At 45.9% G+C, this 27137-nt stretch overlaps 1 protein-coding gene across 1 annotated transcript in view; it reads right to left on the bottom strand.

The window, feature by feature from the left end:
- Positions 1-27137, bottom strand: part of ADAMTS12 (ADAM metallopeptidase with thrombospondin type 1 motif 12) — a 247400-nt gene that overhangs the window by 71194 nt on the left and 149069 nt on the right. Inside the window, exons 7-10 of the mRNA XM_060236596.1 lie at positions 15225-15374; positions 13114-13257; positions 10558-10702; positions 2018-2110 (exon numbers count right to left, since the gene is read on the bottom strand). Coding sequence (XP_060092579.1) covers positions 2018-2110; positions 10558-10702; positions 13114-13257; positions 15225-15374 — 532 coding nt within the window. The remainder of the gene's footprint in view (positions 1-2017; positions 2111-10557; positions 10703-13113; positions 13258-15224; positions 15375-27137) is intronic.

Raw genomic sequence — 27137 nt, 5'->3', positions numbered from 1 at the left:
AGCAATTACCTTTCCTGGTTCCTATCTGTACGATCTACTGGCATTTATTCAGATGTCCACAGTCATGGGATTTTTATTTTTATTTTTTTTACACAGAACTGTGTGGGTAAGGGGAGCTAAATCCTGCCCTCTATCCATGTTGCTGCCCACTGTTGCTCAAATAATTTTTTTTTCTAGCCAGCCTGGGTCATTTCTGGAACTAGACATGTATGGGGAGAAAAAGAGCTGAAAGACAAATTCGTACTCTTCTGCTTCATGAGTGTAGGGCAGACAGAAATAAATACACAAGGATGTCTTGTTGCATTTAACGTGACATTCAAAATGAGCCTCCAAGTTCATGTAATGTGTTTAATTATTAAGAGGATAACAAATGATGGCATGTTTTTGTTTTAGTCTATTAGATTTGTTTTTAAAATGATAACTAGCCATATATTGGCTTGCTGAGAGGCTTAGTGAAGGCAGCAGGCCAGACATATTCATATTCTTATTGGTTCCCTACCAGTGTGTATCACCAATCATGGCTGGCCCCGCCCACCATAGTGTGCCATTAAAAAAAATCCATTGTTTTTATTCATTTAAAACATTAGCTGCCTTTTCCCCTTGCAGAACTCAAGGTGGCTTACAACATAAACAAAACATTATTTAAAACACAATAAAAACACTGTTATAAAACCCATAAATGTCACAGTCTAAAAACTCCAATTAAGATTGGGGCTAAACATAAAAGCAAAGTTAATCAAACTTCAGTCCTACATAAACCTGTCCTCAATTGCCAGGCATACCTCCCTGGGGAGGCTGTTCCATAACCATGTTGCATAACCACGAAAAAGGACCTGGTCTGCCTTTCTATGAACCCAGAGAACCTCTGCCTTTACAACCTCTGCAAGATTCAGCTTGCTCATTCTCTTCCAGCCAATTACTGACTCCAAGCTCCAGATCAGAACATCAAGAGCATCCTTGGAATTAGATGGAAAAGAATGGTATCATGTGCATATTGGTGACGTTGCAGCCCATACCTTCCAATGACCTCTCTCAGTGGCTTCATACAGATATTAAATAGCATGGGGGATAAGATGGAAACTTGAGGCACCCCACAGGTCAACAGCCATGGGGAAGAGCAGGAATTCCCCAACACACTGAACGGCCCTGAAGCTACAAGTAAAAATTAGGTTAAAAAGCAACACTTGAGATAAGCCAAACTTACTTATACAGCTACACTCCTACTATCTGGGATAGCTGTCCTCTTCTGCCAGGCATGAAGCTTTCGGAAGGAGGTTCATGGAACAGCAAGGGAGGAATGGTGGCACCCACATGGCCAGTGAGATCAGCCCTGAAGATCAACTGGGTGACGGATGTTGCAGCCACATTGCCCTCACCCCATGTAATAACTTATGAACAATTGCTATATTTTGTTTTAACATTTGTATTCCTGAAAGTTCTTCTTGTATTTATATAGGTGTATTCATAATACATGCATACAATCAGGGCTTTTCTTTTTTGTAGCAAGAACTCCTTTGCATATTAGGCCACACAACCCTGATGTAACCAATCCTCCAAGAGCTTGCAGGGCTCTTCTTACAGGGCCTACTGTAAGCTCTTGGAGGATTGGCTACATAAGAGGGGTGTAGCCTAATATGCAAAGGAGTTCCTGCTACAAAAAAAGCCCTGCATACGATGCACAGATCCAGTTCAATGCGACTCTTGTGTTTGACAGCCATCAGCCAACTTTGTAATGCTAGGCAAGTGGAAAGCAGGGGCTGCCTACATTCTTAATGGCCTCCATTAGTTCCAAAAGGTTTTGGATGTCTCCCCCCCTCAATTTGTAAATCATGTCCAGGGAAATAAGATGACCCCAGTTAAGAATATTATTTATTTTATTTCTATCTCTATGTATCAAAACCCTGATTGGAAACTCAAAGCTGTCTGTTGTTGGTAGTAAAGTCAGTAAGTTTGGACAAATCAGACAGAAATTCATAATTTTGGCACAACTTTTCCAACAAGAGAATCTTATAATTACCTTATTTTCTCCACATCTTGTTCCATCTGCTGCAGCATCCAGTTTTGACCTGCAAGAGCCTTTCACAGCACACCAAAGTGTCTGGCAAATATTCTGTAATAAATCAATGCACAAGCAAACAGAAATAAAACACTATACAGAAAAACAAGATGTTAGGAAAAGTGAAAAATCTCAACTAGAGAGGTTTTTGATTTCAGACTACAAGAATGTAAGATTTTTGGAAATGAGAAGCAGTGATTAGCTTATACATAGCACAGAATTAACATGATGTTATCTCTACAAGAGACATGGGTACACTTTGGTGGAAAACCAACTGGCATATGGAAGTCAGAGGATGGCACCAAAGAAGTAGAGATCTGAGCAGGTGACACCCTCTGGAGACAAGTCAAGAACTTGATACACAGATCAATTGCTCAAGTTGAATATTGTAAGAAGAAGACTCCAGATTTATACCCCGCCCTTCTCTCTGAATCAGAGACACAGAGTGGCTTACAATCTCCTATATCTTCTCTCCCCACAACAGACACCCTGTGAGGTGGGTGGGGCTGAGAGGGCTCTCACAGCAGCTGCCCTCTCAAGGACAACTCCTGTGATGGCTATGGCTAACCCAAGGCCATTCCAGCAGCTGCAAGTGGATGAGTGAGGAATCAAACCTGCTTCTCCCAGTCTTAACCACTATACCAAACTGTCTCTCCAAAGTAACTTCATTAGATTAAAGATGGAGTCATCTGTTAACATGTATACAATCAAACATTACAGTTACCACTGCATTATAATTCCATTAGTTCAGAGAATCTCAAAACCTGTCATCTAGCATTTTCCCAAAATTGCTAAAACAGATTATCTGAGACTATACAAGTACTTTTCTTTATGACCAGTGGCCAAATCATAAAATTATAGAATCAAAGAGTTAGAAGGAACCTCCAGGATCATCTAGTCCAACCCCCTGCACAATGCAGGAAACTCGCACATGCCCAATGACAAAATGGCAAAAAAACCCTCACCAACCCTCCAGGATCCCTGGCAAAACTGTCCTGGAGAAAAGGTGGTGGTGAACAGCATTTTCCTGGATGTGTAAGGGACCACAAGAACTAAGCACTGATGCAACCTTTCCTGTCTTCCCTTTCACGATCTGCCTAAGTTCACAGAATCAGCATAGCTGTCAGATGGCCATCTCGACGGTGGACAGGAAATAGTAACAAGAAACTCCATCCTGTCCCGCTCCGAAATATTGTCCTCCATTAAGACACCCATTTGAACATGAGACAACAATGATCCACATAGCCACTTGTATTCCACTGGCTGGGGAGATGAAAGTAAACACATCTCTCCTTGCCCAGGTGTTCAAAAATACGATGGGGGAGGAAAAGAGGAGGAGGAGATGGAGGAGAAGAGAGGAGAGGAGTTCTGCCATGGTGCCTTGCTGTACAAAAGTAAGATTTTTTTTTTTGCAAAAGGAAAGTTTTGGCAATGAATATGAACTTCTCCTTCCTTTTTCAGAGCTGTGAGCTCAGCTGACACAGTTCTCACCTACTTGCTGTATGATTAAAATAGATATGGCATGGGACTCATATCTGTGGATAATACAGGCAATGGAGAGAACTACTACCATGGTTTTTAGGTTTCACTGCAAGTTATTGTCCTGAAAGGACAATTGCCAAGGGTATATATGGAAAAAATGTTTTGTTTTTCATAGTCCACCTGATGTTTTTGAAAAATACTGCTTTTTGTTTATGATGTGTGCTTGCTTCAGTCTTTATTCCACTTTAGAGTTTACTCGTAACTCTCTCCACTGAGTTTATAATGCAGCAGTTTCCAAATTTTGTCTCCTCAGGGAATACTTCCACACTGACTTATTTACTGAAAAAATCCCCCACACATCCGCCATGAAAATTCTACATGTCACAGAGCATTCTGGGATTTTGGAGTTATGGAAAGACATAAATTAGATGCTTCTGTAACTGGATTGTCGTCAGTACAATTGATTGAAAGTTTTTGGCTCCAGCTGCTTTTCTGGAGGTAAGTGATACTATGCTTCTATTTTTTCTGCAAAGGAATCTTGAAATTTATTCAGGGGTTACTTAAAAGTTTCAACAAGCACTTTGAGACATAGCTTTCCTTCCTCATCCGTCTTCTGCTACAATATACAGAACTGGAGACTGGTGTGTGTTCTGGGGCTTTCTATTCTCAGGTCATATGGAGTGGCAATAAAGTCAAAGATTCCTAGCAAGCCTCACATGAACTTAGGGCATGTGATAGAACTTTCAACTCGTATCACAAATGTAACCTCTTCAGAATACAAGCCTGATCCCCACTCAAACTTTCGCATGTCTGGGCTTGACTTGCCTGTAGATTAGATGAATGAGAAGCTGCCTATTGAGGGGTCATTCAAGGAAATGGGAGAACTGTAGCAAAATATATCTCTTCTGTTGGCAGCAATCCTACAGGGTTATGTATACACAGTTGATATGTAGGAAAGAAACACATATGTAGATGGAGGTGCCTTTCATGGTTCTGCTGTAGCCACATGCCTGACTGAATAGGAAAGCCACCAGATAGTTTTAAATGAAGTTGCTTCTTCAAGACTATTGAGCAATTTCAGTAGGGATGTCAGATTCTACTGGCACATGGATAGAGGAAGAAGTGCTGGAACTGAATGTACGTATCTCACCCATGTGCACAAATGAGTTCTTAGGATAATAATCATGGTTCTTTGCATGTTCAGTAACCTCGTGGGGAGTATGGTGGCTTTTTACTCCAGATTTCATTGCACAATCATTCAACCATTTTAAAAGTATTGTTTTTCATGTTTGTTGTGGGAGTTTGTTGAGTACATTACTTCAAATCTAGTTCCAAGTCCGTGCAAATTGGGGGCTGATTTTGTCTGGGTGAAATGAGGCTGTTGCTGACTGAATAGGAATAAATAGGGTTGAAAGGTCATTAGTTATCAAAAGCTTTACAAATCAAGCAAGTGTCAGAATGGAGACAAAAGACATCCTGTCACAGTTACAACACTGATGAAATGTGACATGTGGTAGAACAACAAAGGCAGATAATTAGAAAATGGTTCTTTTTATCTTTCCAATTAAAAAGACTTTATTGTTTTGACCAAGCAATCTTTTTATACAGACTGTTTAGAAACCTGTTAGAACAGGGGTGTCCAAACTTGCTTAACATAAGAGCCACTTAGAATAAATGCCAGATGTTTGAGAGGGAGGAAAATAGCTGGGGGAGGGAAGGAGGAGGGAGAGGTGGAAAGAAAGCAACTTTAAATGCATTCTCCAAGCCACTGGCTGGCTTGGCTTGAAGAAGTGATTTAAAGAGAGAAATGCCATTTCCAAGTCAGCCAACAAAGCAGTGGGGGCTTTGAGAGCTACACAATGGCTGATAGCAGACGGCCGGTTCGGGGTGACTTGAAGCCGCCCCAAAGACAGCCAGTCAGAAATAGAGCACCTCAGAGCTTCCGGACAGCACTCAGAAAGGGGGCAGGCTGTGGGTGCCCGGGGAGTGTCTGGAATGCTCATGCAACCTGCCCACAGCTCCCCTGGCACTCTCCATGCGCTTCCCAGCCTTCGAGATGAAATGGCACTACTTTGAAAGTGGTGCTTTTTTGAACTGGTTCCCGGCAAGCCGGGGGTGGGAGGGGGGTGGGTCGGGGACAGGAGGCAAATGTGTGCGTGCGGATGCACTTTTTTGGTCTGCCTGCCTCCTGCCTCCCGGGCAGTTTTAAATGCCTGTCTGTTCTCAGCCAATGTGTCAAAGAGCCACATGCAGCTCCCAAGCCACCTTTTGACCACCCCTGTGCTAAAGCCAGTGATATGGTAAGCACTATTAACAATAATAGTGCATACAGGTAAAACAGAAAGAGAGTTGTACATGGGTTCACAGTGCTGGATGCTTCTTTAAAAATGCGTATGTCCACAGCAGGCCAATATATGACATTGATCCTCCTATTGGCTAACTAGTCCCTCCACTTCCAGCTGCAACCAGCAGCCCAGTTCCCACGTCCTTTTCCTCCCGTTGGGGAATAAAGCCTTGCAGTGGTACAAACGCATCACTTTAATCTCAAACATTCACCTGCAAAATGCCTTTTTGCTCTGCTTGCTCACCTGTCCCCACACTACCATTAGTACTTCTTCTCCTGAGTATCTGAAATAAAGGCAATGCAGACTCCTCCTGCCTTAGACAATCGTCTATGGGGCACTTCATCCCCCACCTCGAGGAACAGCAGTTGGCAGCAACCAGGCTACCAAGGTGATCATCAGCATTCAGTTTAGTCTGCCTGCCAAATTACAATAAACTGATTCATATGGAAATTTCTCTTGAAGATCTTTGGCAGGTAAATTGTCCTTCCTTGGCTGCATTTCCCAAAAGATGTCTGCCTGTAACACACTGGAACTGCAATGAGATCAGAAGGAGTCGTTTTCAAGGCCTGTTTTTCAATATTATATAACCTCCTACAACTTGAAAGATTCTGTTTGCCGTAAAGTCAAGTCGATTTGTCTGATCAGAATCAAATCTGGATGAGTGGCAGCATCCAGGCCACACTCAGAAAAATCTGATGAAATATGGCTGAGTTGCAGCAGCTTTTACAAAAATGCACTGAGTTGCAATATTTCGACATTTTGTGACCAATATTAGGCCCATCCAAAGATTTATCTTTTTCCCAGTGGAGATTCAGTAAAAAATATATTCGTGGGATCTTAGGTTTACCATTAAATACTAGGTTCAGTGCATGGGGAGGCTCTTGCATAGTGAATAAAGCTCTTTATTAGAGATTCAGCATCTCTACTAAGTGACTACAAACTGCCGTGGAAATATATACAGTTGGGCAGGGGTGGAATTCTAACTGGAGCTCCTTTGCATGTTAGGCCACATACCCCTGATGTAGCCAATCCTCCAAGAGCTTACAAAAAAGAGCCTTGTGAGCTCCTGGAGGGTTGGCTACATCAGGGGGTGTGGCCTAATATGCAAAGGAGCTCCTGCTAGAATTCATTCCACCCCTGCAGTTGGGGGCAGGAGAAACCCAGCCCCCAAGAAGCAGAAACTCATCTGTGATTGTGCCCTTTTTGGATTCATCATTAGAATATGCATCCTCATTGGCAGATCCTAGGATCTTCTCAATCTATTGTGATGTACCTCAAGGTCAGTCCTATAGCTCCAATAAGCCAGGGAGGAGCTTACACCCAACATGTCCAGGTATGCTTCACATACATAACACTTACCATTCTGATTGAAATCTGTTGTGTATTATCAAACTTATGAGGTTTCACAGTTCCTTTTCAATCAAAAGCAACTTAATCAAAGGCTCAAGTTAACTATGTACATTGCTGGCAGAATGAAGAACATGATGAAAAACAGCTAGCAGTAGTGTGATCAGTAGGCAGAAGAGGCGGTCATGTGCACAGCAGACTTCTCCATTAATAATTTGGTACCCTTGTTCAACGTGAGTGTACCTTTCTCCATGAGTGTGCCTTCTGGCTTCCCATTTGCCCCTTGTGCTTCCCATACAAGTGCTCGCATCCCACCCCTGTCCTCTGACCTCCCACCCACCACTCGGTCTTCTTCTACTCGCTCACTCATCCCCCTTTCCACTACTCCCGTAATTTGTTTGTCTCCTCCGTCCATGTAGCCCAGGGGTGACCAGACCGGCTCAGGAGTCACATGTGGCTCTTTCACACGTATTGTGCGGCTCTCAAAACCCCCACTTCCCACTGGCCAGCTTGGAAAAAAACATTTCTCTCTATAAATCACTTCTCCAAGCCAAGCCAGCGGCTTGGATAATGTGTTTAAAGTGAAAGTTGCTTCTTTCCACCTCTCTTTCCTGCTTCCCACCCCCAGCTTTTCTTTCTTTCTTTCTTTCCTTCCTTCCTTCCTTCCTTCCTTCCTTCCTTCCTTCCTTCCTTCCTTCCTTCCTTCCTTCCGGCTCTCAAAGATCTGAAGTTCATGCTCTCAGAGATCCTATATGTCTGCAGACAGTTTTTTTCAGGTCTTTTGGCTCTCAAAAGCTGATGTTTATTCTATGTGGCTCTTACATTCAGCAAGTTTCACCACCCTGATGTAGGCTGTAACGCTGATTCATTCTGACCTACTGTGCTGCTGCCCAGAGACTAAGGGCGCCCTGCCCTTTAAAGAGGAAGTCAGCCAGCCGTTCTTTACAAGCATGATGAAAGATAATATTGGCAGCACCAGTGTTGAAGTTCAGCATCACAGGAAGGCAATGAGAAGCAAATATAGTCTCAAATCTTATCTTCCATTGATCCAGGAAACCCATGGACAATATTATCTTCCTCTGCAGGCTCAAGGCAACAGTAAGGATAGCAAGAGGATTCTAAATTATTTGGACGAAGAGGAAAATGCTTTATAGGGGTGAAGAAAAAATCATTTCAATGCCTGGGGAGGTAGAACATTCTGGTGGTGAGAACACTGTTTGGGGAGAAGGAAAAACATAAGATAGATGAAAGACCTGAAAAAATTGTCTGCAGGAGGGACAATTCCCCTATTCAGCAAATTTGAATGGAGTGAAATGTTGATGTGTAGAAGCTAGAAAATTTTAGCCAGAGGTGGCTTTTTTTATAGCAGGAACTCCTTTGCATATTAGGCCACACACCCCTGAGCTTACACTAGGCCCTGTAATAGGCTTCCCAACCCTCCCGCCCTGGCGGGGGACCCCAGGGTTTTCACCCTCTTCCCCCGCTCCCCCAAAAAACGGAAGCGGGGGGAGGGGGGAAACGGCGCCGGGGAGCATGGCGAGCCACCCGATCCTGGGCGCTGCGCTGCTGCCGCCCCCTCCCCACCCACTGCAGCTGCTTCTCCGAGATGGACCCAGGCTGAGCCCATCTCGGAAGAGCAGGCAAAACCAGAGAAGGGGAGGGCAAGGCAGGCCAGGAGCATGGCAAGCCGCGAATCCGGGCCCTTCTAGGACTCGGACTTGCGACTCGCCACGCCCCCGGCCCGCCTCCACCCCCCCTCTGCTTCCACCCCAGAGGCGGAGCGGGTGAGGCCACTGTGCCGCTGCTGCCTCTTCTCTGCTCGCTGTGGCTGCTCCTCCGAGATGGGCTCAGGCTGAGCCCATCTCGGAGGAGCAGCCACAGCGAGCGGAGAAGAGGCGGCAGCTGCGGGGCGGCTCGCCACGCTCCCGGGCGCCGTTTCCCCCTTCCACCCCAGTGTCTCCTGGCTCCACCCCCAAAGTCTCCTGGCTCCACCCCCAAAGTCCCCAGATATTTCTGGGGTTGGACTTGGCAACCTTACCCTGTAAGAAGAGTCCTGTAAACTCTTGGAGGACTGGCTACATCAGGGGTGTGTGGCCTAATATGCAAAGGAGTTCTTGCTACAAAAAGCCCTCATTTTAGCCCTATAAGAAACTATGAAGAGTTTTGAATTAATGCCTATTGGATTTATGCTTTTTGTTTTAGCCATGCTTGAATGTATGTTTCCTTTTAAAACCAACATGAAATGCTGGCCTGCACCCAGCGGAGCTGAGAGTTTTTTGTTTCTTATTATTAGTTGATCTTTCTTTTGTTTTGCCTAAAGGCATAAGCATGGAGGTGAGTGTGCACTGACAATACATGAAGAGCTGCAAAATCAGTGAAATAACTCTCCCAAGCACAGTTTTCATGTGAAAAAATGGCTGCGGGAACCCTTCCTCCCAGTCACCTCCCCCCCACCACACCCGGGCCACTCTCCTTAGTTTTAAAAGCAGTTCCCCATAGCAGCTCTTGGGTGGGTATAGGGAACACATGACAAAGGTAAAATATAGTTTGGCCTTGAATGGAATACAGTGAACGTGCCTTTTAATTTCCTTGGTGTGAGCCCAACAAACATTGCTTCTGCAGTCAAGGACCTACTGCCTTGCTTTCTCTCTGACTCCCCGCCCTCCCCTACCAGAAAACGTTTTGCTGGGTCAGAGTGGATTTGGGTTAAGATCTGATCACACTTTCAGCTCCTTTGCACTGGGCCTGGACTCATTTTGGCCCTAATAGCCCCTCATGAACACACCCCTGAAGCTGCCTTATACTGCATCGGACTATCAGTCCATCAAGGCAGGGCTGAGGACTGTCTGTGAGGGAGGATAAACTCAGATTGGCAGTGGCTCTCCAAGGTCTCAGGCAGAGGTCTTTCACATCACCTGATCCTATTAACTGGAGATGCCAGGGTTTGAACCTGGGGCCTTCTGCATGCCAAGCAGATGCTCTACCACTGACCCACAGCCACTCCCTCTCCTGTAATTCAGCAGAAAACACATGAAAAGATCCTTCCTTGCAAGAGGGCAATAGCAGGTTTCCAGGCCTGGCCTTTCTCTTCTGCTGGAAGGCCTGGGCAAGCAGCAGCTTTGGTCAAAATCTATGCAAAACAGGGTTCATGATCTGCCTAAAGTTCACAGAATCAGCATTGATGTCAGATGGCCATCTAGCCTCTGTTTAAAAACCTCCAAAAAAGGAGTTCAGTACAAATTAAACTGCACATTTGAGTGCAAAAGCAAAATTTCACTGTCACTAAATACAAAATGGTAGAGAGGAGTGAATGAGCACTGGACTTACATCGACTTGATCACAGAATGTTGCATTGGGTCCATACTGCAACTGGCACTGGTGCTGCACATCATAGATCACACCAGGCGCAATGAACGGCGGCTTCAGGTCTTTCTTCTTGGGGACGTCATCCAGACAGAAGCCCCATCCTCGGCTGAGGGCGACACACAGGAATCATTGTTCACAGTTTGTGACATATTCGGCTGAATCTGTTTGAAATGTTCACTTTGCAACTTGTGAGCGAAGCTAATGGAGCAGCCTCACCCCGCTTCAAGGGAAGTCAGAATTACCAGTCGCTTCCCCCACACCACATGCCGACCGTGGGAAGACAGGACAACAGGAAAATGGGTAGAGCAGAGGATGGATGACCTACAGGACAGACTGTCAGTGATTGGTTATATTAGGCTGTTTTCACAGGCGTACTTCATGCGACTGTGTGTAGGAGGTGAAATCAGTGTTCTATTCAGCGCTGGTCAGGCACCAGCTTGAACACGATATCCTGTTTTGATCGTTCCGTTTTCCAAAAGATTATCAAGCAACGAAGATGATTCAGTGAATGACGACAATTAATGCTTTGAAGTGCATGGCATAGGAGGAGGAAGTCAAAGGATAAGGGCACACTTTGCTTCAAGAGAAGACAGCGTTTTCCCCCCCAGAATAATAGGTTGGGAACTATATATTATAAGCACCATAGTCCTTATAATATATCGTTCTAACTCTTGTATCTAAAAAAATAAGAAAAAAGTATCTTCTGCTGCTCAGGATTCATGAATCAACAAGCTTCTAAGGGTACAAAGGAAAACAGTCAGGAAAAACCTGGAAGGACGATGGTCAGATGATGGTGTCGGGCAGAAGTCCCCAGAAGAACCACCAAAGTTGGTTTCTCAGAAGAAGAAAGTACAGTTGTAGGCGCCAATGGTTAATATAAAAAGCAGTGGCACAACCTGCAATCAGCTCCACCCAACGCTCCATCCAGGGCTTTTTTTTGTAGCAGGAACTCCTTTGCATCTTAGGCCACACACCCCTGATGTAGCCAATCCTCCAAGAGCTTACAGGGCTCTTATTCCAGGGCCTACTGTAAGCTCCAGGAGGATTGGCTACATCAGGGGTTTGTGGCCTAATATGCAAAGGACTTCCTGCTACAAAGAAAGCCCTGGCTTCATCTATTCAGATCTGAAAGACAACCTGCACAAGATGCAGACAAAAGGCCTAAAGGCCATGGCCTGAAACATCTTCCGCCCTTTTTCGTTACGTATTATATTGGTTGGTTTTAATGAAGGTATTACATAGGCTTTTTCTGATATGTAGACATCCCCATACTTCCTCTGGGATTCCCTAATTCAGATCCCTGAAAGTTCTGAAGACAGGTCCAGTTCCCTCCTCCTGCAGAATTGATTTCATGAATTCCCTCCCCCTGCACAAGACTTCGGACTCCCTCAAGGTCACCCAAAGAAATTGGTTGGCAATAGACTTGAGATGGGTGGGTGAGAAAACGTAGTTCTGCACCCAACCAACAATTAATTTAGGGAACTTGCTGCTGCCGGACATGGTAATAATCACCATCTTAAATGGTTTTAAAAAGGAATCAGACAAATTCATGAAGGTTCTTATATTCCTATGCCATCTCATTCCACATGTATATTAAAGGCAATGTGATAAACCTGTCTTCCTTAAGGCAATTCCATCTTATATACATCATTAACCCCAAACACTTAGGTCTCCTTCAGTACCATAGCAGGTAAAGAGCAGTTGGGGTTCTTTAAGAGCTGTGATCTGGGACACCCTGACACTGACAGTTGACACTTATTGCTCAGGAAGGAGCTATAAAAACCAGGATCAGTGAATCAAAAAGGAACAGAAGCCAGAAAATTACTGGGGCCATATGAGGAGTGGCCTAAGAACTTTCATCAGCTTTGTAGCCATGTCTCAATTCCAGTGGACTACAAAATGCACTCAACAACCATCTCAATCATGTAGCAGTAACAAACTACAATACTGTTCCAGGGCTTTTATAGGAGTTTATTTCCACAGCTTTGCATTCAATTTAGGGATGTCGGGCTATGTTTGGCAACCAGCATGAGCTAGCTTGGGGGTAGGGAGAGGGGGGCAGCATACGCACCACAACATCACTTCCTGGAAAAATGGAAGTGACATCATCTCACTAGGAATCACCAGAAACTCTGTGGTAAAGCCATGGTGCTTCCAGTGATTCCTCGAGCTATGCGACATCATTTCTGGGTCTTCGAAGTTTCCCTAGATGTGACACCACACCCAGCCACTACTCCAGCATTATTATTTCTATTTTGCTGGCTGAAGACCAGGCGACCCTGGCATTCATTCTTCAGTTGCTCCACAACCACATCAATTTGCTAGCAAAATAACTCGACTGAATCTTTGGAATAGCAAACACACAATGTATCAGTTTCTGCTATCTGTTTTGCTCTGCTTGGAAATCACTGGTTATGTCCTTCTAAGGCACTGAAAGGTCATCGAAGGAAAGAAGGAAAAAAATATTCTTCTAAAGTGGCCCTTTGTCCCTGTTGCAGAACTGTCATCTTTACTTACTCAAGGAACCGGGTGATGTATTCCCTGCTGCATCGTGACCAAGTGAGCGGAGAGGGGTCATACTGTAGCTGCCGGGACATGATGTACGGGTGTCTTCCCACGGACTCACAATCATTCTCCTTGCCATCATGCTGGATACCAAAACTAGGAGATAAGAAAGCAGGCACAATTTATAACTTACAAAAAAGGAGAATGTCCTATTACAAATAGCCAAAGGTACTATAGAAAATCTGTAGGGGTTGCTTTTAGTTATTTGTTAATGCAAAGAATCTTTTTGGCTTGGATGGACAATATAAGAGCAATATATTTCAATTGATAACTGGGAAAAAAAAGTTATGAACTAAGGTTTTCACAGTGCCTTCCTAAACAGTTACACCCTTCTGAGAAAGTAGAGAAAGAAGTACTTTTCTCCCTTTCTCACAATACAAGAACTCATGGGCATTCGATGAAATTGCTGAGCAGACAGGTTAAAACGGATAAAAGGAAGTACTTCTTCACCCAAAGGGTGATTAACATGTGGAATTCACTGCCACAGGAGGTGGTGGCGGTCACAAGTATAGCCACCTTCAAGAGGGGTTTAGATAAAAATATGGAGCACAGGTCCATCAGTGGCTATTAGCCACAGTGTGTGTGTATATATTAAATTTTTTGCCACTGTGTGACACTGAGTGTTGGACTGGATGGGCCGTTGGCCTGATCCAACATGGCTTCTCTTATGTTCTTGTGAGACCTTTGACGTCAATGAATTCAGAAGGATGCAACTCAGTTCAAGGTAACACTTAATAAGGAACAAATACCACAGGGCTTTCTCTTCAAAATGACATTTAAGGGGGAGGGAGATAAAGGATAATTAGAAACAAAAATCATACAGGAGACTTTCTGAATATTTCAAATTTGAGAAAAATACAGCTAGGCAGAAGAATTCTAAGGCTTTTATACCCTGCTTTTCTCTACCTTAAGGAGACTCAAAGTGGTTTACAATTGCCTTCCCTTCGTCTACCTTCCTCTACCTTGTGAGGTAGGTGGGGCTGAGAGGGTTCTGCTGTGTCCAGCCCGAGGTCACCCAGCTGGCTTCACGCGAAGGAGGAGTGAAGAATCAAACCCAGTCCTCTATGTTAGAGCTTGCCCCTCTTAACCACTACACCACACTGAGGAGCTATATGGAGAATCTCAGAAGAATGTGATCTCTGTCAACATTGACAGTCAAAGCTTCAAGAGATTCAGATGAAGACTGGGTGCGGATACAATTAACTGGAATAATTAATGCATCTTTCTTTGAACTTAAAAAACTGCATCTGTTTCTGTATTTTTCATTGTCATTTTTTTAAACAAACCCATTAGTTCTTTTTTTTTACAGAGATAAGGGGAGGGAAACCGAAACAAACAGCATTCTTTCTAATTAATTACTCTATAAGAAGTAAACCAGCTTCTAAACTTTATTAAAACAGACAACTTTAAATATATGTGACCATTTGCATTTAAGGGTTTTCTGCATTACACTGACTTAACATCCCATTCTTAAGTCCTCTTTTGCCACTGCAGCAACATCTAGTCCAGTCTCCTCCCCAAACAGCAAAGTATTATTGCATATGTTTCAACTGAAGTTAGTGCTCCATTAAGACATCACAGCAAACAGAGGTTTGTACATGATGATCACGGACACAGCTAGGTACTATGCTAATGTGCTCCCCTCATGTACTCCTTGCCTTAAATGCAAAGTATGATGAAAAGCTTCCAGATTCAGAAAGCCTTGAATTAAATTCCAGTTCACCATGATGTCTGAATGTCTTGGAGAACTCTGACTTTGTGTCCTCCTCAGAAACCAGGGCTTTCAACTGGGATTAAACAGAAATGCAGACTGCTGGTTTGTACACAGACACAGATTCCGGTTTGCACAGACCTCTGCATGGGGAACTGGAACTTGATTCAATATTCCTCATCCCTCAAAGCCTTCAACCATTCTCCACATGGAGGGTAGGAGGTTGGAGGAGAGAGAGGAGCAGGTGAGCATGGGAACAAGCTGTAAGAGCGTTGGCTTGTTGCAACATTTGAATTTGGCCGCTATGATCCTTATGTATGCCAAGGCTTCTGACATTTGCATTCAACCCTACCTGTGTCCAAGCTCATGGGCGATCGTGAATGCCAAAGGTAAGCCAGAGTCTTCATTGATATTGCAGCTCCGGTGAGGTTGACACATTCCAGAGAGATGCGACAAGCCTAAGGTTTCACATGGACGGTTCATGCCAGCGCAAATGTCTTTTCTGTGATTAGATCAAAAGCCTTGAGATTAAAAGAGCTTTCATCACCTGAGGTCACGCGCTTTCCTGGCTGGCCAATCCTTGTTTGTGGTGCACCTAAAGAAAAAAGTGCTATGGGCCCCATGCAGTAAGGAGCCAAGTCACATGACTGATTGATGGACTCATTTATGATCTGTCTTTCTCTGTATTCTTTTAACTGGACACCACACTTGGGGAGCACATGTTTTAGCTGCACAGTGGAGTTCTATTATGGAACATTTAATCAGTTAAATGAGAAACATGGAACTTGTGTTAGCACTCATAGTACTTCCAATTTTAGAAATCTTGGCTCAATAACAGCTGGCCCCCTTAAACTTCAAAATACCTGGCGTTATGCATTTGCTACAGCTAATGTACATTGCTTAAAATGGCTCAGAAAACCAACAGATAAAAAAATAAATAAACATTTTGCATCTTAAAGTGAGGTTTGCTGTTTAACCTGAACCAAACCATTGCAGGAATATTTTGCCAAACGTACATTGCCTCCTCTGAGAAAGGCTATTACAAAACCGAATTTCCAAATAATGCCACTGATGTGTTTAGATGGTAGATACCCACCCTCATATTCACAGAAATCAGCAGCAGTGTATGCATGGGGAAATTATGCGTATGACACAGTGTTTATTTTTATTTATTTTATTATATTTGTATCCTGCCGCCCCCTGACGGGCTCAGGGCGGCTTCAATATCTGTTTTGTGATATAAAGATTCTGGTACAATTTTGGGATTTAATTTTGGGATTTGCTGGTGGGTTTTAACAAATGTTATTTAGGGGAAAAAAGGGTCGTTATTTTGCAGAAACTGAGAAAATTAGGGAGCATCTTTTGCTTTAACCTGTAAAGATTATCACTAGCTGTAGAACTGTCATGTCAATAACATGTTTTTTATTATTTGCAATCATCTTTGTCTCTTACTCATAGGTTTTCTTCTTTTGTGTGTCTGAGTTTTTGGTTTTAACACATAAAGTTTAAATAAGGAGGGAATCAGAAATTTAAATTCTGAAATATTACTGACACTGAAGTGCACATGTGCCTAATTTCTGATGGATTCAGAACACTGAATTCATTGAACTTGATGACCTCAGTTTGATTTAAAAATTCACTCCATTCTTCCATTTTTTCCCCTATACACCTTAAGTATTCCACCCTAGGCATTAAAAAGTCATCAACATTACAGTGCCAACACAAGTAGGCTTGGCCTGGCAACTCTACCTTGCAGTCTTGCTTCTTTCCATTAACATAGGGTTGGCAAGTCCAATTCAAGAAATATCTGAGGGCTTTGGGGGTGGAGCCCAGGAGCCTTCGGGGGTGGAGCCAGGATCAAGGTTGTGACAAGCACAATTGAACTCCGAAGGGAGTTCTGGCTATCACATTTAAAGGGACCACACACCTTTTAAATGTCTTCCCTCCGTTGGAAATAATGAAGGATAATGGCACCTTCTTTTGGGGCTCATAGAATTGAACCCCCTGGTCCAATCCATTTGAAACTTGGAAGGTGTTTTTAGGAGAGGCACTGGATGCTATGCTGCAAATTTGGTGCCTCTGCCTCAAAAAAACAGCCCCCAAGCCCCAGATACCTGCAAATCAATTCTTCATTATACCCTATGGGAATTGGTCATCATAGGGAATAATGGAGTGACCAGCAGACATTTCCCTCCCCCCCCCCACTCTTTCTGATGACCCTGATGAATGGGAAGGGCCTCCAAACCGCGGGATCCCCTGCCCCCACCTGGGGATTGGCAACCTTAAGTTAACACATTGTTCCTTTCCCGTCCTCTACTGCTAGAAACACAACTCAACTGTGAAAAGTTATCCATCTAAATGATGGGATACACTGCAGCACTGGACAACCCTGCTGTTTTTCAGACACCAATTCACACTTTCTCCAGGGCAGCTGCATTGGTATTGAGAAGTCCATTTGCTAAACTGTCTACAGGCCCGTACCCATGTTTAAGTAGTTTGACATAACCAGCCACTGTCCTTATGAGTAACACATTTGAATTGAATTTCCCCAGAGTGATTTTGGACTCACGAAGGAAACACTGTACAGGTCTGATTCATAGTCACACAGACTCTTGTCTTTTTGAGGATACACAGAAGCAACACAAATGCCTCTGCATGCTCTGTATACACTCTGACTTCAACCAAACTTTCCCCCTTCTGTGCCAGTTCCTTTTGTTCTTGGAGCATAGTTTGGTACACGGGCTAGTTAGAGGTATCACTTTCATCCTGTGCACTCCTCTCATTTTTAAAAAAGACAAACTATATATTGTGTTCAGATGCGGAATAATAATTCCCTACATTGGAATAAGCCAGTAACACATGGCAGAATCGAAAAAAAACCTTGGCAAACTGAGTAACAGATTCCTGATCATTATGGCCCTATTCAAAAACACGCAATTATTGTAACAAGCGCCCTTGTTGGAAAAGTCACAAGCAACAAAGCCCTGTGATTTTGTCACAAGCAAACAGCAACATTAGCGACCAATAATATTTGGTTTTGCGTTTGTTCTCTTTGGAAGAGAGTTGGTGGAAAGATTTTAAAAAGCTGTTTCTAAAAGTGTCTGCATTTTGTTTGGCACAATAGATGAGGTCCTGACTCACAAAATGCTGGATATAAATCAATGCGATTATCATTGTGAGCAGCCTGTTACATGAGTCGTTGGTTACGATAACTAGAAATGCTACTAAACAAAGCCCGTGATGCTAGCATTCTCCTCTTCTGGTTGCATTGCTGTTGATAATAGCAGGTCATGAGGTCATTAGATGGAGGGCATGGCAAAAAGGGGATACAATTCATTGTTGAATGCACTGCTGTTTTTCGACTGGCAAGCATCATGCTTCTGACTCACATTCAGCTTGTGACAGGGAGAGCAGCTATTTAATTTGGGGAGGGACGGCAGCTCAGTGGTAGAGCATCTGCTTGGTAAGCAGAAGGTCCCAGGTTCAATCCCTGGCATCTCCAAAAAAGGGTCCAGGCAAATTGGTGTGAAAAACCTCAACTTGAGACCCTGGAGAGCCGCTGCCAGTCTGAGAAGACAATACTGACTTTGATGGACCGAGAGTCTGATTCAGTAGAAGGCAGCTTCATATGTTCATATTATTTCTCCTTGTGCTTTCCCCACCAAAATCTATTCATTTAGTCCATTTTCAGGCCACCTTTCTTCCAAGCAGCTCAGGGCGGTGTACATTATTATCTTCTTCTCCATTCCTTAACAGCTCTGCAAGGTAGGCTAGGATGACGGATGACTGGCTTAAGGGCAGCCAGCAGCTTCATAGAGTAGCAGAGATTCAAACCCAGGTTTCCCAAATCCTTGCCCAACGCTCTAACCACTACATAATGCTGGCTGCCCAGAGCCTCTTTTTACCCCTAGATTGTCTGGCACCCTAGGCAAGGCTAACTTCTGTTGCCCTCCCCCACCAATAACATCACAGAGTCACATCGGGGTACGTGCCCAATCCAGTGCCCCCAGAAGGCCGGCGCCCTAGGCAATCGCCTAGTTTGCCTAGTGGCAGGGCTGCCCCTGCCCCTACTAGGGAAAATATATGGGTAATTGCACTTTGTTCTCCTGAAGAGGCAAAAGAGGTTTAAGTTGGAGATATTGGGCAGAAAAACGGCACAAGGGCGAGGAGACAACCACTTTCTCATTTCAAATCACAGTCTCAGAAGCTGCATTCTATTGGGGAAAAAAATGTACAGAGAACTAATTGCAGAACTACACATAATGTGTGATTTCATCATCATTTAAGCGAATTGGAAACCAGACTGCATTTGCTTCATTGGCCTGATCACAATAACACCACAGAAGGTGGAGCTTAGGTTTTACGAACATTCGTTTCAGTTCATTTCATCAGAACCTTTATTAGGCATTTGGTACAGATACTACACAATCTAAAATACTGTGCAGATGGTTCACACAAATATGCACAGAAAGCACAAAGCTTTCATGGACAATCAGTTAATTCTTCTGGAATTTTGCCCTAAATATTGGGACTTTCAACATGTTGCTCCCTGCAGGTTAACAAGCTTGCAACCAGTGAAAATGAACCAATAAGGTATTTTGTTCTGGATGTTCTTTCTAGCCTTATTTCTAGTCTTAACTGATCATAGAAGGCCGGAGATGTCATTTTGGGCAGGCACTCACAGGAGCAGAGCTCTGGAACCTCTACATTGTATTGCGCTCTTTCTTTCTTACCCCCCCCCCCCCAAAAAAAACTTGCTTCTAGGCTCCATCGTTCAAACTCCTCGTGAGAATTTTGTTGAACTCTTAAGCCTTGGAGTACCCAAGGCTGCTGGTCTTGGGTGACTTCAATGTTCACACCGATGACGTGGCCTCCAGTCAGGCGATGGACCTGGTGTCATCCATGGCGACACTGGGACTCTCTCAAGTTGTCACAACGCCCACTCATCAGGCGGGGCACATGTTAGACCTGGTCTTCGCGGCGGGAGTTTTAGTGAACGATATTACTGCCAGAGCAGTGCCATGGTCGGATCACTATGCCCTTAAGGCTCGCGTGGGTGTGCCACCCCAAACCTGTTTAGGCGGAGAGCGTATTTTAGCTCGCCCGCGGAGCCTGATGGACCCGGAACGGTTCCTGACGGCCCTGCGGGATCCCGGGCCCCCTGGCGATTCCTTGGATGGTCTGGTGGAGTCCTGGAATGATAGACTCTCCAGAGCTATCGAAGAAATCGCACCTAGACGTCCTCTGCGCTCCCGTTTGAAGTCAACACCCTGGTATAACCAGGGGTTGCGACAACTAAAATGGGAACTCAGACGACTAGAGAGGCAATGGCGGCGTACTTAAGACGAAGCGACTCGAACATCTTATAGAGAGATTATGAAGTCCTATGAGGTGGCAATCAAAGCCGCAAAGAGAACATACTTTGTGGTTGAGATTGCGTCCGCAACATCGCGCCCGGCACAACTATTTAATATAATTCGGAGTCTAACAACACTGCCGCAGGGCAGACCAAATTGTAAAGAATTGGAGATTGGCTGTGAGGCTTTTGCGAATTTCTTTGCGGACAAGATCGCGTTGCTCCGCCTTGACCTTCCTGCCACATTGGAGGCAGTTAGCAAAACCGAGGCTCCGGGCCTGTCTTCGGATTATGTTCTGGATGGTTTCAGCCCTCTCAGCCTGGAGGAAGTTGACAGGATCCTCTTATCTGCTCGCCCAACAACCTGTAAATTGGACCCATGCCCCTCCTGGCTTATTAAATCCTGCCAGAGGGAGCTTAGATATCCTGTGCGGGATATCATAAATAGATCCCTCACGGAAGGGCAATTTCCAACACAGCTTAAAGAGGCGGTGGTCCATCCCCTCTTGAAAAAAACATCATTAGACCCGGCCCAATTGACACATTATCAGCCGGTCTCGAATTTGCCCTTTCTGGGCAAACTTATCGAGAGGGCTGTGGCAATGCAGCTACAGACTTTCCTGGATGACGCTTCCGTCCTTGATGCCCTTCAGTCCGGCTTCCGCCCGGGCCATGGGACGGAGACGGTGCTGGTCGCCCTAGTAGATGACCTGCAACGGCATCTGGATCACGGCGGCTCGGCGGTACTGATGTTGTTGGACCTATCGGCGGCGTTCGATACGGTCGACCATCGGCTGCTGGCCCGCTGTCTCGCCGACGCGGGGATTCAGGGGTTAGCCTTGCAATGGCTTTCCTCTTTCCTTGAAGGTCGGGGACAGAGGGTCGCTATTGGGGATGAGCTGTCCCGTAGGCACACGCTTGATTGCGGGGTGCCTCAGGGTGCAGTTCTTTCCCCGATGTTATTTAACATCTATATGCGTCCCCTCGCCCAGATTGTCCGAAGGTACGGGCTGGGTTGTCACCAGTATGCTGATGACACCCAGCTTTATCTGCTTATGAATGGCCAGCCGATCTGCGCCTCACAAAATCTGGACCGGGCACTACAGGCTGTGGCTGGGTGGCTCAAGCAGAGCGGGCTGAGGCTAAATCCGGCGAAGACAGAGGTCCTTTGCTTGGGCTGTCGGGGTCCGGGAAGGGAAATCCCCCTTCCGGTTTTTGACGGAGCGCCGCTGATTGCGACGCATAGAGTCAGGAGCCTGGGGGTACTTCTGGAGCCTTCCTTAACAATGGAGGCCCAGATAGCAGCCACTGCCAAGTCCGCATTCTTCCATCTTAGGCGGGCAAGGCAGCTGGCTCCCTTCCTGGAGCGCAACGATCTAGCAACAGTGATCCATGCTACGGTCACCTCGAGGTTGGACTACTGCAATGCCCTCTACATGGGGCTGCCCCTGTGCCGAACCCGGAAATTGCAGCTGGTGCAGAACGCCGCCGCCCGGTTGTTATTGGGGCTCCCAAGGTGGGAGCACATTCAGCCGGGACTTCGAGCTCTGCACTGGCTGTCAATATCCTACCAAGTTCGGTACAAGGTGCTGGTTATTACCTTTAAAGCCCTATATGGCCTAGGACCTGCCTACCTGAGGGACCGTCTCTTCCCACACGTTCCCCAGCGAGCACTGAGATCGGGAACTCAAAACCTCCTGGTTGTCCCTGGGCCAAAAGAAGCCCGTTTGAAAGCTACAAGGGACAGGGCCTTCTCCATAATGGCTCCATCTTGGTGGAACCAGCTGCCGGAAGAGGTAAGGGCCCTGCGGGATCTTACCCAATTCCGCAGGGCCTGTAAGACAGCCCTCTTCCGGCTGGCCTACAACTGACTGGCACTGAGTACTGAACACTGAACATCGAATTTGAACTGAGCGTAACTTAAGACCGCTGAATGATTTTAATGTTTTATGTATATAACAAATGTTTAGATTTTTAATTATAAATTATGTAATGTGAATTTTAATGCTTAATTTTATATTTTATGTTAGTTTTACATGTTGTAAGCTGCCCTGAGCCACCTAGTGGGAAGGGCGGGATATAAATCTCAGATAAATGAATAAAAATAAATAAAGATTTGACAAACTTTCTAATATTTCCCCCCACAAAAAATGGGAAAATAACCAAAGCATATAAAGCATACAGATGGAACTCTTCATCATGCCACTGTGGCAACATAGGAGAAAGTAATTTTTAAAAGTATGATGGGAGTAAGGTTTTATTATGACAATTATAATTCAAGAAGCATTGTAAGGTAGATGCTGAGCTGATACAATCTAGTACACTTTCCGGTGATGTCAGGTGTGTGTGGCATATACAAATGAGCTATGTAAATTAGTTGCACTAATGAGCTCCAGCACCTCTTTTTCTACAAAATGACCCCTGGAAGGCAGCCATCCCTCAGGGCACACACACATATATTGGCCACTGTGTGACACAGAGTGTTGGACTGAATGGGCCATTGGCCTGATCCAACATGGCTTCTCTTATGTTCTTATGTGGTGTGGTGGCAACTGCTGCCAAGCCAACATTTTTAAAAATTTGCCCAGCCAATCAAATCTCCAATGGCCAATCAGAAGCCAGGTGGGCAAAAGCCCCATTGGTCCCTGCCCACTATCTAAAAACACTTGGCAGGAGCCAGAAAAGGTATCTGCAGGTGCCACAATAGGGACCCCTAGGTTACTACATAGGAGGGCCAGGACAAAAAATGTTTATATAATCCAGGACTGGTAAGAACAGAGCCACACACAGTATGAAGAAAAACATGTTGCTTACCTGTAACTGATGATCTTCGAGTGGTCATCTGTGCAGTCACACACATGGGTCTTGCCGCAGGCAACGGATCCATACCTCGGAGCTCCAATAGCTCGCCTATAGCGTCTTTTGGCGCGCTTTCCTCCCGCCCTGGGGAGCAGGCAGCGATCGCGCATGCCTGGAGCGGGGGAAGAGCGCCCACTCCACTCAGTTTCTTCCAGCCGCCGTTGGCACTAACAGTATACAAGGTTAAGCAACAATTATAAGAGGCCAGCAGCGGGGAAGGCTGGGTGGGCGTGTGTGACTGCACAGATGACCACTCGAAGATCATCAGTTACAGGTAAGCAACCTGTTTATCTTCTTCGTGGTCTCTGTGCAGTCCCACACATGGGTGACTAGCCAGCTAAATGTCCTGGAGGAGGGTGCTGGTAAAGAAGAAAGTTAGTCACGTAATCCAATCACATCATATGCAACCACATCATATTATGCAACATAGAGATGGAAGCGGATGCACTCACCCCTGGCTTCAGTGGAAGATGGATCTGAGGACCGCTTGACCAAAGGAGGCGTCCCGTCTCGCACGAACGTCTAAAGCATAATGGGAGACGAACGTGGATGGAGAGGACCACGATGCAGCCGCACAAATGTCCTCTAGGGAGACGCCTTGCAGAAAAGCCGAAGACGTCGAGACCGCTCTAGTAGAGTGGGCCTTAAGACCTTCGGGCAGAGGCTGTTTAGCCAGTTCGTAGCACAACCTGATGGCACTAACTACCCATTTAGACAGTCTTTGGGTAGAAATTTTGTGTCCTCTGTGAGGATTCCCGTAGGCCACAAACAGATTAGGGTCCTTACGGAAAGGTTGTGTACGATCAAGGTAGAAAGATAAAGCCCTTCTAACGTCCAAAGAATGCAGGGCTCGTTGTCCCTGGTCGGATGGGTTGGAGAAAAACGTTGGTAGAGAAGTTGAAGTTGATAAGTGGAACTGGGAGACGACCTTAGGAAGGAACGCAGGGTCCGGTCGCAGAACAACTTTGTCCCTGTGAAAAATAGTGTAGGTAGGATCGTGACGGAAGGCGCGTAAGTCACTTGCCCGTTTACCTGAGGTAAGGGCTACCAGCAATGCTGTCTTCCAGGAAAGAAGGTTGAGGTCTATGGTAGCCATAGGTTCAAAGGGAACTTTCATCAGGCAGGAAAGGACTAACGATAAACTCCAAGTCGGGACGAAGGGCTTAACAGGTGGATTGAGGTGCAACATGCCCTTAAGAAAGGACTTAGACAAAGGATGGGAGAACACTGTTTTGCCATCAACCGGGTTGTGGAAAGCAGAAACTGCAGAAAGGTGAACCTTTAAGGAGGAATAACAGAGTCCTGATTTCTGTAGAGAAAGTAGATAATCAAGGATCAGGTTAAGGGGTGCTGATTCTGGCTGCAGATGATTAGATGTCGCAAAGGAACAGAAGCGCTTCCATTTACGTTGATACGAAAGTCTAGTGGAAGGCTTCCTAGCGTTGAGGATAATGTTGGCTACCTCTGTAGAGAGGCAGGCGGATGTATTCTCCAGGCTGCCAGGGCCAGGACTCGAGGGTTGTGATGTAGAACCTGACCGCTGGCCTGAGAGAGAAGGTCGCCCACAGGAGGAAGCCGGCGGTAAGTGTGGCGGGACATTTGAAGAAGCCTCGTGAACCACGGTTGCCGAGGCCACCATGGCGCAATGAGGATGCAGTCCGTGCCATCCCGTGCTATCTTCACCAACACCCGTGTCAGAAGGGGGGTTGGTGGGAAGAAGTAGTGAAGGGGACCTGTCCAGTTGTGTAGGAAGGCGTCGTTGCCCCTCCTGGAATAAAATTGAGGACATTTGGCATTGTCCCTGGAAGCAAAGACGTCCACCTTGGGTGTTCCGAAGCATTGGAAGATACGCCGAAGGTAGGTCGGATTGATGGACCATTCATGGTCGTCTATGCGAACCCTGCTGAGGGAGTCGGCCAGAGTATTCTCCACACTTGGGAGATGAATGGCAGTCATGTATATGTTGTGCTTGACACACCATTCCCAGAGCAGTACGGCTATACGGCACAGACAGAGGGATCTGGTGCCCCCCTGCTTGTTTATGTAGTAAACTGTTGCCATATTGTCCGTGGAGATCTGAATGTGCCGACCCCTTATCAGTGGGAGAAAGGATTGAAGAGCTCTGTGCACCGCAATCAGTTCTAAGCAGTTTATGTGCATGGCTCTCTCGGAGGTAGTCCAAAGTCCTCTGACGGTTTTGTCCTCTAAGTGGGCTCCCCATCCCCATTTGGAGGCATCTGTTGTTACTATGGTCATCGGGGGAGTCGGTAGAAACGGCTTGCCCTCGAGGAGATTGTTGGGTACAGTCCACCACGTGAGAGATAGAAGCGCTCTCTGCGGAACAGTAAGCAAAACGCTTTGTGGTTGTGCTCGTACAAACCAGAGCTGTAGTTGTCGCATCCGTAGCCTGGCAAAGTGAAGGACAGATGTTGTGGCGGCCATAAGGCCCAGCAGGCGTTGGATTGTGAACGCAGACTGACAAGGTTGTTGTTGAACTGACTTGGCCAGGGCAATGATAGTTATTGCCCGATCCTCGGGGAGAAAAACACGATGGAGAGAAGTGCGTAGAAGGGCGCCTATAAACTTGAGGTCCTGGGTAGGTGTGATTTTGATGCATTCACGCGAAGGCCCAGGGAACTCAGGAGGGTGAGAGCTGTGTTGAGGTTGTGCTGCAGTTGCTGTTGGGTCGGAGCTACAAAAAGCCAGTCGTCGATGTATGGGAAGACTGGGATGTTCCGGATGCGAAGCGCAGCTGCCACTACTGCCATGCACTTGGTGAAAACGCGGGGCGCAGTGGAGAGGCTGAATGGTAGAGACACATATTGGAAGTGGTCCTGGCCCATGGCAAACCGCAGATACTTCCGATGTTGAGGTCGGATGGTCACATGGAAGTAAGCGTCTTGAAGATCTAGAGAAGCCATCCAGGAATTCCTGGGGATGAGGGGCAAGATGGACTGCAGGGAGATCACTCTGAACTTCCTGTATTCGATGTGCTTGTTGAGCTTCCTCAGATCTAGAATGGGACGCTTGCCTCCATCCCTCTTGGGGACCAGGAAATATCTTGAATAGAAGCCTGTCCCTCGATGTAGCGGAGGGACGGGCTCTATCGCGTTTTTCTGGAGCAAGTCCAGGATCTCCTGATGGAGGAGTGAAGACGGGGGGGGGGGGTAGCTATGAAGTAGTGGTGGCGAGGTGGAGAAATGAACTCGATTGCATAACCTAGGCGCACGATGGTCAGCACCCAGGAGTCGGTTGTGATCGAGTTCCAAGTGGGAAGGAATGGTGATAGACGTGTGCGGAAAGCAGGTGGGGTTTGAGGAAAGTCAAAGAGACTGTTTGGAAGGAAGGGAGGACTTTTTGAGCTGTTGTGACCGAGGTCTTTGTTGAAACTGAGGCTTCTGCTGTACACTCTTTCTCTTCCAGAAGTCATTCCGCTTGGGTGATCGTTGACGCTTCTGGAATGATGGTCTCCAGGGTTTTGTACGGTTGAACTGTTGGGAGAACGGTTGGGAAACTCCCAAGCGCTTCGCACGCTTGCATCCATCATCTACTGAGGTGAGAACCTCGTCGGTAGAAGCATGGAAGAGGCCCAGACCATCAAAAGGGAGGTCTTCAATCTTTTGCTTAATGTCCGGTTGTAAGTTGGTGGACCTTAGCCAGGCGTGGCGACGCAGGGCAACAGAGGACGCAAAGACCCTGGAAGAGCAGGAAACAGCGTGGCGTATGGTGTTTATCTGTTTTTTTGACACTCTAGACAGTTCTGATACCAAGCCAGAGGCCGTCCTTTGAGAAGGTTCAGGAAGGGAAGGGATGAGAGGCGTAAATTGGTTGGCCAAGTTGAAGATGTAAGCCGAAAAGTAGGCTAGATAGTTGTTCAGCTTGGAATTTGTGGAAGCAAGGTTGAACATTTTCCTGGCCAAAGTGTCCAATTTCCTGCCCTCTCGGTCTGGAGGTGTCGGATGTCTGGAGGGCTTAGCCTTTGTGGCTGAATGCACAATAATAGAATTAGGTGCTGGATGAGAAGCAAGAAATTTAGCCTCAGGAGCGTGA

The sequence above is a fragment of the Heteronotia binoei genome, chromosome 4 (assembly GCF_032191835.1).
Source record: "Heteronotia binoei isolate CCM8104 ecotype False Entrance Well chromosome 4, APGP_CSIRO_Hbin_v1, whole genome shotgun sequence".
Classification (NCBI taxonomy): domain Eukaryota; kingdom Metazoa; phylum Chordata; class Lepidosauria; order Squamata; family Gekkonidae; genus Heteronotia; species Heteronotia binoei.
The sequence above is the reverse complement of the archived record's forward strand: the minus strand, read 5'-3'. Positions and strand labels throughout refer to the sequence as shown.